At 23.1% G+C, this 16,863-nt stretch overlaps 2 protein-coding genes across 7 annotated transcripts; both read left to right on the plus strand.

The window, feature by feature from the left end:
* The first annotated feature begins 89 nt into the window (after window positions 1-89).
* LOC724955 (KH domain-containing protein akap-1) lies at window positions 90-12,479 on the plus strand. Of its 5 annotated transcripts, none has more exons than XM_006564392.3 (6): window positions 90-298; window positions 7,745-8,596; window positions 8,659-9,171; window positions 9,326-9,541; window positions 9,624-9,754; window positions 9,878-12,479. In XM_006564392.3, the coding sequence occupies exons 2-6, from the start codon at window positions 7,789-7,791 to the stop codon at window positions 9,968-9,970; spliced, it is 1,761 nt and encodes a 586-aa protein (XP_006564455.1). In that variant the 5' UTR covers window positions 90-298; window positions 7,745-7,788; the 3' UTR covers window positions 9,971-12,479. The 5 variants fall into 5 exon arrangements, with proteins under 5 accessions (XP_006564455.1, XP_006564458.1, XP_006564457.1 ...); XM_006564395.3 differs by lacking the exon at window positions 90-298 and adding an exon at window positions 2,553-2,844; XM_006564394.3 differs by lacking the exon at window positions 90-298 and adding an exon at window positions 2,862-3,183.
* Window positions 12,480-12,828: 349 nt separating this feature from the next.
* Window positions 12,829-15,011, plus strand: LOC551324 (transmembrane protein 19). 2 transcript variants are annotated; one of them, XM_006564396.3, is made up of 7 exons: window positions 12,829-13,371; window positions 13,463-13,573; window positions 13,842-14,129; window positions 14,194-14,298; window positions 14,492-14,518; window positions 14,597-14,707; window positions 14,779-15,011. In XM_006564396.3, the coding sequence occupies exons 1-7, from the start codon at window positions 13,221-13,223 to the stop codon at window positions 14,928-14,930; spliced, it is 945 nt and encodes a 314-aa protein (XP_006564459.1). In that variant the 5' UTR covers window positions 12,829-13,220; the 3' UTR covers window positions 14,931-15,011. The 2 variants fall into 2 exon arrangements, with proteins under 2 accessions (XP_006564459.1, XP_623724.3); XM_623721.6 differs by having other exon boundaries at window positions 12,831-13,371; window positions 14,492-14,707; window positions 14,779-15,010.
* Window positions 15,012-16,863: the final 1,852 nt, after the last annotated feature.

Raw genomic sequence — 16,863 nt, forward strand, 5'->3', positions numbered from 1 at the left:
TAATTTTCTACAGCCACAAAAATTTTAAATTGTAACTATTTTGGCGGTAGGATTAAATCATTTCTTTCCCGCTATGTGGCGGTATGGTTACATCGTGCCGGACATGCTGCACCCGAATTTGTACCGCCATATTGTCTCTTACAAGCAAGAAAAAACATTGTGATTACGTGGTGTAATTTTATTCGAAATTCAAGAAAAGTTGATTATTTGATGTATTTGAAATTTCATTCTAATTATTTATTGAATACGTGCAGAAGATAGAGAAGAAATAAAACGCCAGTCGTTAAGTAATTATAAGGTATGTCGATCATTTTGTACAAACCTCGTGTTGGTGTAACTCGCCTAGCGGCTTTCCTTTGTTATCTTTTAGTTACTATTATATAAAACTTATAAGATTTCTAAATTATCTCCAATTAGTGTTTAAGACCAGTGTTCATTTAAGAAAATTCAATTACTTGTCAAATAAGTGACTTTTTGTACATAATTCATACATGCTGATTGTGGTTATTTTCATCGAATGTGACCGACAGTTCACGAGATTTTGCTTAACCGAAATATGGGAATATTATCTGAAAAGAAAATAAATTTGATTATTTTAAACGTATGATATTGTGACATGTGTTATTTCATAAATTCCAATGTTTTTTCATTCATTTTTTTGAGAACATATTTTTTTGCATTTCGATTCTTTCCCTCTTTATGATATATTGATATTGATATGCGTCGAAGTTATTAGAAAATTTTTGGGATGAGCAATAATATATAACATTTGGAAATAACATATTTATGAAAAAATATATTCGATAATTCTCTTTGTCTTCTTATTTTTTATATTATACACATATACATATATATATATATATACATATTTGTTTTTTCTTCATATGTTTTTATATTCTTACGATCATATATGAATGAAGACGCCAATTAAAAACAATATACATGAAATTAGTAGATTATGTCAGATACTATTGATATTTAGTATTTTTATCGACATTTTTTTTTACCTTCATTACCTTGTTATTCTTTATTACTTATTAACTACAATCGATAAAGCATTTTAAAAACAGGCCATTTAAAACAGTGATGCACATGAAATGTTTTATATTATATCGTATTCTTCCATGTGTGTACGAGCATTTAAAGGGTCAACAGACTGTAGAGTCAGTTTTAGTTACGTGCTATTTCTAAGATACGTCTGTTCGGTTTCCAATCACCTTGCTTTCTAAGGCAGTTGTCCCTGAATATGGCATTGGTTATTTCCGTATACATATTATGTATGTATTCGAATTATAGTTTAATCGTTCAAGTGTAATCACGTGGTTACTTGTATAAGAATGAAGTATCGTATTATTTTTAGAAAGATATTTAAACTAATTTGTATAATAAATTATTGCAATATGTATAGATACAAATAATATATATGTAATTTTTTAAATATTGATAAATAAAATATTAATCAAAACATAGTGTTTGTGATTTATATAATATATTGTCAGTTACAGTTTCATATTATGATTTTGTTTTTATCTTGATAATTTATAATTTAAAAAAAAAATATTGAAATATTTCATCTCTCTTAATTACATTTGTTCAACTTTAATAATAATAATAATTATGAAAATATGTAAAATTATATATTGACGATATTAACTTTCAAACTTTTCACGATTTTAATTTTAAAAAAAATTTTTTATTTTGTAAATTTTATATTTTTTTCATTAAGTAATATAATTAAGTCATTAAATTATATATTAATGAAAATTGATAAGAGTACTAATAAAATTTTTATTTTATCTCCATAATTATTTTTATTTTTTTATATGATATATAAATATATTATATAAATATAAAAATATTAATAATATTTATGAATTCTTAGAATATTGATTTTGATTGATATATTCCAAATTTAATAGTAAAAAATTATTACATTAAAAAATTATTTTTATAATACTTTTAAAAATTATCATTTTTTAAATAAATTAATTTTATTTAAAGTTCCATTTGTAAGAAAAAGTTGGCTTTAATCCATGTGTACAAATAAACATATATTCATACACGCAAGGCTATTCTTATGTATATGTGATAAAATAAATTTATAGACGTTGAATTTATAATATATAGAATTGGATTTACTATCAATAGATTTTATTATCAATATAAATACGATGTAAACATAAGGCATCTAATCTATAGCGATAGAAAATATATCAGACTAGATCGTCCAAGGTTAATTAAGGATAATTTATGAATTATTTAATGGGAAAATCATTTATACCAATATAAAATATGATATGTAAATTTTCAAAAATATTTCGATTATTAATATAATAATAAATAATAAATGATTAGTTTATCTTTTATTCAATTTACTATTTTTTATCAATATATATAAATGATTACTCAATAACAGTTACATATAATAATTGCTTTACGATATCTTAATTTTTTTTTTTCGTTATATTATCAGTTATATATTAATATATACTTTTATATAACACGATTATAAATTTTTGCATCATAAAACATTCTTTTTATGATCGGTCCTTGATCTTTAATATGCTGATTTGTGTATGAATCGAAATATTATCCATCAAAAAATTATCATTTCAACGGTTAATATAAAACTGTTTGAACGATTAGTTCACACATTTTCCACAGAGGGTGCTGAAAAGTTTGTACGAAAACGTGTTTCACGAGTGCAGCAGGATCTTTCTTTTGTATTCCTTTTTGTTGTGGCTTTCATCTTCTTTCTCACGAGTTTCTCTTCTTTTCGTTTTCTTTCTTCGTGATATTCCGTTGTCCATGCTCGGTTACTTCATCGTTACTTTACGTGTACAGGTTGGACATTCCAAGAGCACGTTGAACCGCTGCGGTCACCTTCATTTCATGCATTTCTATGCTGACGTTGTGTATAATGATCTTACTGAGTAAATTTGCCACTCGGACGAGTGCTTCCCTCTGTCCACTAATAAAACTAATACATACGAGACAGATTTAAATGACGCTTACAAATAATGTTACAAGTCATAATACGCATCTTCGGTCATCGATACAATAACCGCTGTAGCATGTGTTATTTCAAAACGCGATGAAAGTATTTTCTAAACGTGATGGGAATACAGTTTGGTTGTCATCATGGAGAAGTGGCAAGGAGACCTAGAACTTTCTTATATCTGGGTAGATTTGAGATAGTATCTATTTTCAAAATCAATAATTGGATCACTTAGTGTTAAAAAACATTAACATATCTAATTTAATTTATCATACATGTTTTGTGTTCAGTGATTTAACAAAAGCTTTAAAAAAAAAAAAGAAGAATAATATTTGTTTGTGCATAATTAGTTTATATAGTAGTGCATTTAGTGAATCACCGAAATGATCGATGTATATTTTATGGTATGTAGACTCTTTAATTGAAAATTTTTGTTCTATAAAAAATTAAATCCGCATAACCTAATTCTTCGAGCGTTCTATTACCAATCTCCATTGGACAACCGGTTTCATTTTAATTTGTTTTTTTCTGTTGCTCAGTATGTATCCCTTCTCTCTTTTGAATAATATAGGTAAGAGAGTTTAAATTGTGCTTCACTATGACTGATCTCCTTTCTTATTTTGATATGTTCTATACTAAAAGAAATTAAGCAGCTATTAAATTTATTCTTCTAATGAAAATACTTGATGATAATTAATAAATCATTTTATTTGTTCGTTTATCCATTATTCGATCTTCGTTATCATTCAAAATAATTATGATTTATGTTTGCGAAAAATAGAAAAGAACTTTGCATTTTTTATAAAAAATAATAATGTATGATAAGTTATAGTTCTAATAATATTAATAAAATAAAATACTACAAAAAATATTCACGAAATTTATATATATTATGTTTAATGATTTAAGGACGATTTAAATTTTGTAGAGTGTAATAAATTAAAAGAGATGTTGTAATATTTATTTGATGATTATATATTACTAGCGAAATATTATTAAAAAAAATTAATAATAATAAAAATAAATAAAATTGTATAATGACTAGAAATATGCCGATTTTAATATGCAAATATAATATTAAAGAAATCATTATCATTAAATCTTTTTAAAACTTTCAACTTAAAGATAAAAGATTAATATCAAAAAATTCAAGATAGTGTACGATTTAGATGATATCAGACATGTCATTAAATATTATGCCAAGGAAAAGACAAAATTTAGTATTTAGAGATTAAAAATCATAATAAATACAATTAATTATATATTATATTTAATATAAAAATTAAATTATAAATTTTAATTTGTAATATAATTAAAAATTATGTTATAAAATATAATATTTGTATTATTATATTATATTGTCGCTATATTATTATGATATATTATATGTAATATTGAAAATGTAATAATATTGTATTATTACTATACATACAATACAATTATATTACCATACTATAAATATAGTATGGTAATATTATTAATCTAATCATTGTCATACTTGTCATATTTATCATACTTTGTTATGTAATTAATTATTATATTATGATTACATATATATATATATATATATTTTCTGATGAATAATTTATATTGCGATATTATATCATATTATATCATTAATATGCTATTATATTATTAATTACAATATCTAAATTAAATAATTATTATCAAAAAATCAATAACTTTAAAAAATTATACAGATTTAAAGTTTATTCATAATTATAAAATTTAATATTTCATATTTCATATTATATAATATTTACATAATTTTTTATACATAGTATCACTGGAACGTATGAATGAATATAGATCGTATTCGTTCAGTATACATTTGCATGCGATCATTATATGAATTAATGTTGATGGAATGTTCGTATGACATAATAGATTTATTACTTGTTATACGGAATATGTTTTCTTTACATTTCTATTTTTCATCATTCATGGTTCATTTTTCATATTTATTTTTTCCTTTTTTAATTATATTTTTTTTTATATATTTCTTAAACAAAAAGTTTAATTAAAAAAGTGAAAATATAATTACAAACATTGTTATTAAACGAAACGGATATATATATTTTTTTTATCATGTATAAATCGAGAAACTTTCTACGATTAGCAAATAATTTTTTTTTTATGTATATATACATATATACTAATAGCATGAATACTAATATAAAGTGGTTTATATGTGTGAGACATAATTCATTTGAAATTGTATTCTATGGTACACCCGTATGATGAAAACCTATAATTTTATGCAATATTGTGTAATCCCTTCCTTTGATCGTCAATTTTAAACCTTTTACTTTTCAACACAGATTTCGCGATATATAGGGTAACTATCTGAATTAGCTAACTTTTTGAATTATATTATTCGAAAAGTTTAAAATTACAAAATTACAAAATGTATATTGTTTTCTTTTTTTTTTTGTGATGCAATTCTAGAAATCATAATTGTTTATCGTGATTGTTATTATATAAGATATATTATTGGCAATATTAATTAAAAGATTATTTATTTAGATAGTTGATAATATACTTTAATGTATTGTTTGTTAAATAGCGAATAACATTTCCATCTATAAATGTATAATATAAATTAATCGTGTTATTTTTCGAAATATGTTACCTTGGTAATAGAAACCACTTCCGCGTCTTTTACTCACAAACCATTTTCTAAAATTAAATTTGGCTATTCTATATTCGATACATGTTGAAATTTTTACGTCAACTTAAATATTAAAATCAAGATTTCATTTCTTCCAACAAATTCTTCCTTTCAATTTAGAGATTGCGAAAAATTGAAGAAAAAAAGTAGAAAATTTGTAAATGTATCATTATTATCTCTGTGTGAACGCCTCTTAATGTAATCGCGCCTGCGCAATTGCGAGCGGTTTCAGTTGACTCGTCTCTCTGGAGTTACCACGTGTTGAAAACCGCGATCGTTCTACTAACCGCAGTATCACGTTAGTCGTGTCAACGAGTATTATTAGTTCGTCTATTAATTATTTCGATAGCTTTTTTCGAACTTTCGATTTTCAGTTGATTAAAAACTGCTCTTGTTTTGTATATTTTTCAAACGAATAAATGACTTTGTGAACACGTAGAACGATTACAGATGGAAATAAGCATGGACGTTTTATGGGTGAGTCTTGTATGACAGTAAATCTAACCTTCATTGTTAGAGGATTATTTTCTTGTTTGATGTTTCACAAAAATATATTGAATTGATATTTCAATTATCAGAAAAAATTTATCTTATTGATTGTATTTAAAAATACAATTTTTCTTATTTCATTTTAATGATATTTGATATCATTTTATAAGGATTAAAAAATATAATGAAAATTTTGATTTTCTAATTATTTCATAAAGAAATTTCAAGAGAATAAGAAATCGATCATAATCATATATATATTATTTATATTTATTTAATATTTTTTGATTTTATAATACTTCAAAATTTTTTAATTCATTTTGTTTAATTTTTTTTTTATTGGATTTAACAACATTTTATGAAATTATGGAACCGGCTTGGATGCTTTCTTTAAACTTCAGGTATCACAGATGGGAACTACAAGCCTGCATCACGCGAGGGTGAATGCACTGTAAAGTACATCTCATAATATGCGATACAGTTTAATCGAAGATGATTCTTTTTGAAAAAAAAAAAATATAAAGATAATAAAAATATTTTTTTTTGTGTTTCTATAATAAAATATTAAATATTTTGTATATTTTAAATTTATATTATGTTTAAAAAAATCTTATATGATTTGTATTTATATTAAGATATATATGAATATTATTTATTATATCAAAAATTAGAATTAATAATATATATTTAAAATTAGTTTTTTTATTCAATTTCATGATATCACATATTTTGTACACGTTGAATTGTATGATTTCTAGTTAAATAAAATTTATCAGAATATACGACAAAAATTTTGATTGATAAATATTAAACGAATAAATTAATCTTATATTTTTATTTTTTAAATTCATATAAATGTAATTTATAATGTACATTTATAATTCAAATTCATACAATTACTTTTACTATTTAAAAATAACTTTCGTCCGTATTAAAGAAAATTTGTATTTTCATTTTATCTTTAAAAATGAAAGGATATCCCAAGAATAATTTGAATTAGAAAATAATATTTTACTTTTTATTGAATAGAAATTTTTTTATTTTCAAGAAATCATTAATTAATAAATATATTATATTATCATTTTTGTATTTAATATATTAATTTAATAAATGCATTATTAACATGATTTATTTGAATTTTAATTGATATTATATTGTATAATTGTTGAGTTAAGATTTAATTTTAATTCTTCTATTATCTTAAGAATGTATGTAAAAGTGGATTTTAATTCATTTAATTTTTTTTATATGTTATGATATTATAATGAATGATTCAGATGTTTTTTTAAATTTATGTTTTCATATTTAAAAAATAGAAAATTTATTTGTATATAGACTTTACTTAATTAAGCTATTTAAATGAATATAGTCGGGACCGGAAGTTACGCTTACGAAACAGTAATTAACAAAGGAAACCGAGTAAGACGAGAGGCTAAATAAGAATTAAATTTCATTGACTTTGCGCGGTCATTGTAAGATGATGATTATTTTAATATAGAACACACTAAGATATAACTAATAACTAACATTAAAATAAAATCTATCAATTTGTATTTAAAATAATTGTATTTTTTTTTTTTTTTCAGAATAAAAAATTTTGTTATAACAACAGTTACAGTGGATTGGAAAAATGTCTGCTACTCATATCCAAATGGTGAAGTGGACTTTTCCAGCTTTTGCCCTTATAATTGGTCTATTATGGTACAAACGACGTCGAGCAGACAGAGTTGATCCAGGTGGAATTAATAAACCAGATCGCAACGAGAAAAATATCGTCAATCACAAAAAAGAAATTACTTTATCAAATTCTAACTTAAGTTTTTACGATTCTGGCATACAAACTGACGAATCCTTTTCACAAAGCTCTTCCAATAATCAACCATCAGAAGAAATCATTTGTAGTCCTAGAAAAAGAAGCGAAAGTTTAGATATTCCACAAAGAAAAAGTGGTTCACAAAGTATTTCTGTACATTCTAGAACTCCTCCTAAAAACGATCAGGAATGGTATAGTTTTGTGGATTCCTCGTCGAAAATGGAAATAGAACTAGGTTGTAATCCAAAAATAAGCAATTTTGATATGGTTGCAAAAAGTATAAGTACATCCTCTTTAGAAAATACTGATGATTCTGGAAATAAAATGTTAAAAATATTTGAAAATGTTATTGAAGAGGAAGAGCAAAAATTATCTTCTGAAAATAAATCAATAGAATGTCAGTACAAACGAATAGATACAAACGAAGAAAATGATATAAATAATGAATGCAATTATCTTCCAAGTAAAGAACCATCTGTTTCTACTCCATCAAAAGATAATTCTAAAACTCCAACACAAGCATTATCTGAAAGGGATTCTGCTAATCATAGTCCAGTTTCTGGTGTTTTAGAAGGTAGTGTCACAGATGAAGCCAGAAGTGAAGGAAGCACAGACAGTGGGAAAGGTAATTGATTATTAAATTTAAATTCAAAATATTCTATTCATTAATACAATATTTTATTGCAGGAGGAAGTATCAAAGGTCATACAAAAGACAATGTAATTGCAGTAACATATGAGTTTTCTATCCCACAAAATTTAGTTGGAAGATTAATTGGTCGTCATGGAAGTTTTTTGCAAAATATTCGACACAAAGCTGAAGTACATATAGTCGTTAAACGTCATCCTGTATGGAGAGATCAAAAAATTTGTGCCATAGAGGGTTCTGCGGAAGGAATTAACATCGCCCTCGATATGATACGACAAAAATTTCCTGAGAAGAAATATCCTCATGTGACTCTTGAACAGATTTTACCATTAAAAATTCCAGAAGAGATTCCTTGGATTACTGAGTTAATGCAATTATCATTAGTAGAGGGAATGAACAATGATGTTGTTATATGTCACATAGTGAAACCTAATCAATTCTTTGTTCAACTTCCTACTCATCCTACATACCCATCTTTGAGAATTTTAGACGAAAATATGACACAGTTATATGAGACAACAGAATCGCCGCCAGCTCCAGATGAACTTAGTAGTACGTTTATAATATGTGATTATAATCCATTTTTTCTACTACATTATAATTAACATTATCGAATTTTTGTAAATAAGAAGACTAATTAATATAAGAAATTATTATTCATTAATTATTAATTATTTAATAAACAACTTTTTATTTTAATTTACAGAAGGTATGATCTTAGTTGCAAAATGGTATAATAGGTGGGTTAGAGTATATATTGAACAACCAGATCCTCATGGAGAACAGCATTTAGTACGATTAGTTGACCATGGAGGTTATTGGGTTTTTAGTAATACTGAAATGAGAAAAATTAGGTCAGATTACCTCTCATTACCATTTCAAGCAATTGAAATATTTTTAGCTAATGTTCAACCAAAGGATGGTAAGTGTATAATTACATTTTTTCTGCACTTTTTTATATAAATCAATAATTGTTACAAAAAATTGTATATTGTATATATTAGGTGAATGGAATCAAGAGGCTTATAATGTAGTTGCTCACGTATGTTGTGGGATTGTCGGTCAAGCTCAAATAGTAGGTTACATCAATACAAACACATATGTTAATCTTTATCTTAATATTCATAAACACGGAGTAAGTAAATCTCAATTCTAATGAAAATTTTTTTTTGATTATAAATATATAAATTTATCACTGGCATTATATGCACTAATCATTTTTATCTATCTATATAATTTTATTTGTTGAATTTATTAGGTGATATCTCTTGCTGATGAATTAGTAGCTCGTGGTTTTGCGGAATCTATACCATTAGAAAATATAGTTCCAGAAGAAGTATCAGTTTCTTAAGGTATGCATTAGAATAGTCCATAATAAATGTATTATAAAAAAATCGTGCGGTGATAATACGTGATGATATAAATTTTTTAGTCACTAATTACATATGTAATTCGAATTGATTCTCATACTCGGAGTTTAATATTTCATAATATTTTCACAGTTTAAGGAAAAATTCCAACAAAAAATTCTTCCCAATATTAATTTGAAAGTTTTTATTACTAGAGTAGTTTTTCATATTCTATTTGATATGCTCAGTTTCATATTTATTACATTTAGATTGAGTTATGACATAATAGCATTTTCAATACATTAAGTATCAATGGACATATATAATGAATTATATTTCACGAGCATTTATAAATACTCCTCGTGTATGATTTATGATAAGTACAAATATGAACTATTATATTTAGAATGTGGCATTTTTACGTGCATAGTTAAAGATTTTTTAATATTGTTTCTTATACTAATAAATGAAGAAAATTTAGATGAAGTTAATAGACAGTAGAATGTAATTAAGCTAAAGAAAATACTTTTCTTTACGTACTTATATATATATATATATATACTATCGAAATGCGCGATAGATTTATTAAACCTCAAATGTATGATACACGTATGAAACGCCACATTCTAGCGGCAAAAATTGAATAATGAAGATTTAATACGATATTCAAGTAATTTGTAACGTAAAAACAGCTATTTTACAATGTGATAGTATAATATACATTTTTTGTAAGCTGTATTAAAAAAGAGTTTAAATTTTTCACGAATTGCGAAAGTCACATGGTATGGTCCATGATACTTTTATAACTAAAACTTCAGTTATTATTTTTTCTTTTTCTCTGATTTTTTTCTCTCTTACATTGCAATGCAATAGACGTGAGACAAGTCTTACAGATGATACTGTGACGGCTTCGATAATTAATTATAGAAACCTAAACAGTTAACTTTAAATTCGAATTTCGAATAAACGCAAGAACAAGTAAAACTCTGAGGCTGTTAATAGAAAAAATGCAACTATGTGTTATGTTTCACATTATTTAGTTCTCAATTTCTAAGCAGATTTTGATCATACTTTTGTAAATAGTGTAACATTATTACTCCGTTTATAAAATATTTATATAATACATCTTATAATGATTATATAATAAAAAAGGAAAAAATAATGATTAAATGCTAATTCTATACAGTGATAAATATGACAAAATATAAAGATAATAAAAATTTATATATTTTATACTTCTCAAACATTAATAAAGAAATGTGATTTGCATTGTAATTAAACTGGACGAATCGGGAAATTCGCTTCTCCATGTGACTTGTATTACTTATTACAGGTCAAGTTTGTTTATCCTAACATCATTTTTAATAAATATTAAGCTATGAAAGACTTATTTTTTCTAAAATCATATCGGATCGTTATATAGATTCTATATTATTTTTTTTCTTTTTTTATTTGTATTTGATATTGAAAGAATCACGAAAGGCGGTGATATCTTTAAGTAATTGGGATTATAATCTCAAATTAAAAACTTAATTATCGATATTTTCTATATTTTTAATATTAGAGGCTTATCGTATAATTTATATTATGTTAAACAAATATTAACAAAAATTACAAAAGTATTTGTCCATATACATATATAATATGGAAAACATTTTCTACAATTTTTTTTATAATATTAATTTCTTCCTATGGAATATTTGCTTTCGATTATTACGGCAGATAAACTGTTTACTTCTTTAATCCCGCTAAATATTTCTTAAAAATGTTCATGTCATTTTAAATATATACTGCTATGTAAGCAGATTGTGAAAAGACTGATAGTCTTTTCCATAGATTTCATAATATATTCTTTATAATATAATGTAATCATAAAATGCTCTGCGGTTTACTTTCGAGTATTTTCAAAACTCGCAGTCATATTTGTTATGCATAGAAATAAAATATCATAAGCGTGATATAAAAATGTAAAAAAAAAAATTGCAAAAAAAAAAATGATTTGTAACTTTACAGCTGACAAACACAGTTTAAAACTGTTACATGTTAATATTTACAGTTTATTGATACGTAAAAACGATAGAAATATTTGTATAGGGATATACATATTATAGGATCCAGTTATTAAGCCGTTCATTATTCAATTATATGTGCTTCAATGTATCACCGTCATGAACGAATTTTCTCAATCATTGAAATGTTTTTATGCCATGGTTAGTACAGTTAATTCCAATTATATGTATCGCAACGAAATTGTAACATGAAGATTTTATTACTCTTCAGTACGTCTTTCCAAACAGAAGAAGTACAAGTAATAAGATTTCGTTACGTTAATGTCTTAAATTCTAAGTACATTTACGTTGCGTACATGTACATAGTATGTATACATGATTATGACAGCATCCGATTATTCGTATTCAATTTCATTTATCATTATTAATTAAATTAAGCTCATTTTGTATATATCTCAATGTAATTTTCAGCGATTTCATTAAATTTACATCATTTTAATTATACAATGTTTATTTTTTCTGCGAAATTACAATATTTTTCACAATAAAAATAAATTAAAATAAATTTTATAACATTTGTAATTTTTTATTTATCCAAAGCATATTTCATCCTGCATAAACTGAATTGCCACATATAATTTGATTGGAGGAATCAAAAAAAATAATAGTGAAATTTATTAGACTTATTCGAAGTAAAAATGGGAAAAATGTTCTATTTACTATACTATTAATTATATTATCAAAATAATGCTTTTTACCCAAACAATATAATATAATATAGAATTGTTATTTCTTTCATTTTGCCATCACTTTTCTTTCATTTTTTCAATGATAGATTTTACCTGTAAATCTATATATAAGTCTACATTTCATGAATACGAGTATTTGTGCAATGAAAAAGACATTGTAATGTGATAACAAAAAGTTTTATGGAACAATCAATAAGAAATAATCCCCTTCTTTGTTTACGGATGCTACATGATTTTTTTTACATGTTACGTATAAATGTGATATTTTTTTGCCAATACGTATTCTATAATCCGTATTTCTAACCTTCTTAATGTTTGTGAGTTTGTTAAAACTATCAACCAATCAAACTTGCATTTCTTTCAAAGGACTTTTTATCAGCTATAAATATATACGATTCGTCACGAACATTATGTTTAATTTAATTATCATATTATTTAACAGAAAATAATTAAATACAATAAATAATAAATTGATTTATGTTATAATTTTAACCATGGTTTCATTAACAAATAAGGAGAATAAAAAATCACATGTATTAATACCGGTTCTTCTTAGCGTTTGTGCAATTCCAATTTCTATGCTATTTTGGCTGATAAATGTAATTTATTCAGTTTTTTATTCGGATACTAAAAATCATTTAGAAGGTATTTTATAATATTGACCATGATTTAAAATTTTTTTATTTTTTATTTTTGTATAAATACTTTGTTTTGAAAAACATAACCCTTTCTTTAGAATATCTGGTTATTTCCCCATGGAGATGGTTAATTGCAGTCTTGTTTCCAATTTTTATGGCATTTTGGAGTTGGAAAAGAAAGAGCTTGAACATTAGTGGTGCTATTTCAGGTAAGTAAGTATTTCTTGAATATTAGAATGCAAAAAAAATATATATATTTTCAAATAATATATTGTAATATATTTAAATTATTAGGTTATCATTTAATTATTCACTTTTTTAAAAATGAAAATATTGCTTATTATTATTAAATAGAATATATAAAATTTAAAAAAATTGTAATATCATTATATTATTAAAAAAATTTATAATTATATTTTGTAAGTGTTATTTAATAAATTTTCACATATTTTATAATTATGAAATATTATATTTCAGGATTATTTGTGGGCTTCATTCTGACACTTACTAGTTTTGCCCATGTAGCTTGTCTCTTTTCATTTTTTGTTACCTCTACTAAAGCAACAAAGTTTCGCTCCCATGAAAAAAAGAAGCTTGAAGCACATTTTGAAGAAAACTCACAAAGAAGTTGGGTTCATGTATTATGCAATGGTGGCATGGCAACACAATTGGCACTTTTATATTTATTAGATGTAGGATGTCAGGAACGACCAATTGATTTTGATAAATATTATAGAAGTTCTTGGTTGTCAATAGGAATTTTAGGTATACAATATTGAAGAATAAAGAATCTTTAAAATATATTTATAATTTCTAAATAATTTATTAGGAGCCATAGCATGTTCTAATGGAGACACTTGGGCTTCAGAAATTGGATCAGTTATTGCTAATAAAGATCCATTTCTTATTACTACTTTTAAAAGAGTTCCAAGAGGTAAAAATATTAAAATCTGATTAGAAAGTTTATAAAAAAAAAGGATATATAACAAATGAATGATAAATGTTAAATAATTAAAAATGTGTAAAAATAGTAGTTTCTAAATATTATTGTATAAAATTATATTATTTTATCTCTCAAAAATTTATAATTATCAAATTATTTTATAATTATCTATATTTATGTATAGGTACAAATGGTGGTATTTCCTGGGCAGGTCTGTTTATGTCTTTTCTTGGTGGTATAATAGTAGGTTTATCTTATTATTTAACAGTATTGATAACTGTTGATACAGTTGTGCTACAATTAGCAACATCACAGTGGCCTGTTATTATTATTGGAGGAATTGGAGGTTTTATTGGTAGTGTAATAGATTCTGTTTTAGGAGCTACATTACAATATTCTGGTGAGTAATAATCAATACTATTAATATTATTATTTATATATATTTTAATAAAATTTATTTTTTTTTCTCAGGAATAAATGAAAAAGGATTTATAGTAGAACATCCTGGAAAAGGTGTGAAACATATTAGTGGTAGACAAATTTTGGACAACCATAGTGTGAATCTTTTTTCTACAGTCATTATTGGACTTTCATTACCTGGAATAGCAAAATTAATCTTATAATAGATACTTAACTAAATTATATATAAATCATATATATATGATAATGATATTGTTAAATATCAGGGTACTTTTTTATTTAAATTTTTAATTTGTATAAATAGTAATAGAATTATGTATTTATATGATGTTTTTAGTTTTATCTTTAAATATTGTGTTTTTATAATAAAATATTTGTAATTTATATTGGAAAAAAAATATTATATAAAAAAAGCAATACAAAATATATTATTTAAGACTAATATTTTTCATAATAATATAGATATTATTACTAAAAATAATAAAAATAAGATTTATTAATTCTTTAAAATAATTCTTTAAAATTTTTTTAATTTTCCTGATTTTATTAAATTTTATTGTTTTGAAAATTTCTTAAATTTTGCGTAAAGGGAATAAAAATATTAACTTTATTATAAATTTAAATTTTAAATTTGTACATTTATTTGTATATTCTCAATTATGATTACATAAATAGCAAATATTTATGGCGAATATTTTTTGCGAAAACTTTATTTTATACAAAAATTACATCATGAAATTTAATACGATTTGATAAATCAATATTATATTATATATTTACAATATCAAATTGTTGAAATCAAAATTATAACATTTTATAAAAAACTTGCTTTATTTCTATTAAATTTAAAATTAAAATATTTAAGACACATTAAATTAACTGTAAATTATACAATATTATACAATCTAATTTTAAATTTAAATAGATTAAAATTTAAAATTTTAATAGAATATGAAGAAAAATATAATAATTTTTTATATATTAAACACCAAAACGTTAAATTTTATACCTGCTATATAGGAAGATAAATTAAAACTTACAGAATTAGATTCATCTCTAGAGTGTTGCAGATAAATAAATGTAATAATAAAATAAAAATTGACTATTATTGCCATCTTTTAGATGATAAAAATATTATATTTCCAAAATAATCCAAAAGATGGCAATGAAAGTCAATTCTTAATCTATCTCTCTCCCATTATTTGATTTTTTTGTCTATATATTATTTTCATATATACGATTTAATTTTAAAATTTTTATTCTATACTTATTTTTTTCTTTATTTATTATTTTGTCTCGTTTATTGTTGTTTTGAAAAATTTGTTTTTAAAAAATGCTATTAATATCTGATTAATTTTATCGTTTTCTTTGCCTAACCTATTGATCAAAAATTTTAAAAGAATCTATTCAATTTAATTTTTATAAACAATATTTTTATTTTTCATTTATTTATAATTTTATTGAAATTTAGTTTGAATTTCAATGAAGCTGGTTAGATAATGCTGAGAATGAAATTGAAATATTAAAAATTAGTTAATATCGAATAAATATTGCATTAAATATTAGATTTATTCTGTATCTTAAAAAAATCTTATCTATAAAAAAATTAACATAAAAATATTTTATGTATATTTATAATATATATGTTACTTTATTTCTCTTATAATGCGTAGTTTATACAAATATGAATTGTATAAATGAAATGAAATATATCGAAATGTTTTTGATTTTAGATTTTTTATATAATTGTTTATCTACGATTTTAACTTTAATTATTTAGATGATTATCAGACAATGTTTATTTTGTTTTGTGATTTAATTAAAATATTAATCAGAATTTAGAAATAAAAATATTACATAATGAAGCTCTTAAAAATATTTAAATCGATAACAATTTCAATATTAAATAATATCTTTAATATTAAATATTTTATATTTTATAGAAACTTATTTATATATTTATATAAATTTAAAAAATTAAATAAATTAAATAAATTTTTGTATTTTAATTTAATAAATTTAAGAAAATAATTGTTTTTTCAATAAATCTTAATTTTATAAAATCATAATTATTATTATTGACATAATAATAATTAACAATAAAATCTATATATATATATATATAAATATAATTAT

Source organism: Apis mellifera, linkage group LG11 (genome assembly GCF_003254395.2).
Source record: "Apis mellifera strain DH4 linkage group LG11, Amel_HAv3.1, whole genome shotgun sequence".
Taxonomy (NCBI): domain Eukaryota; kingdom Metazoa; phylum Arthropoda; class Insecta; order Hymenoptera; family Apidae; genus Apis; species Apis mellifera.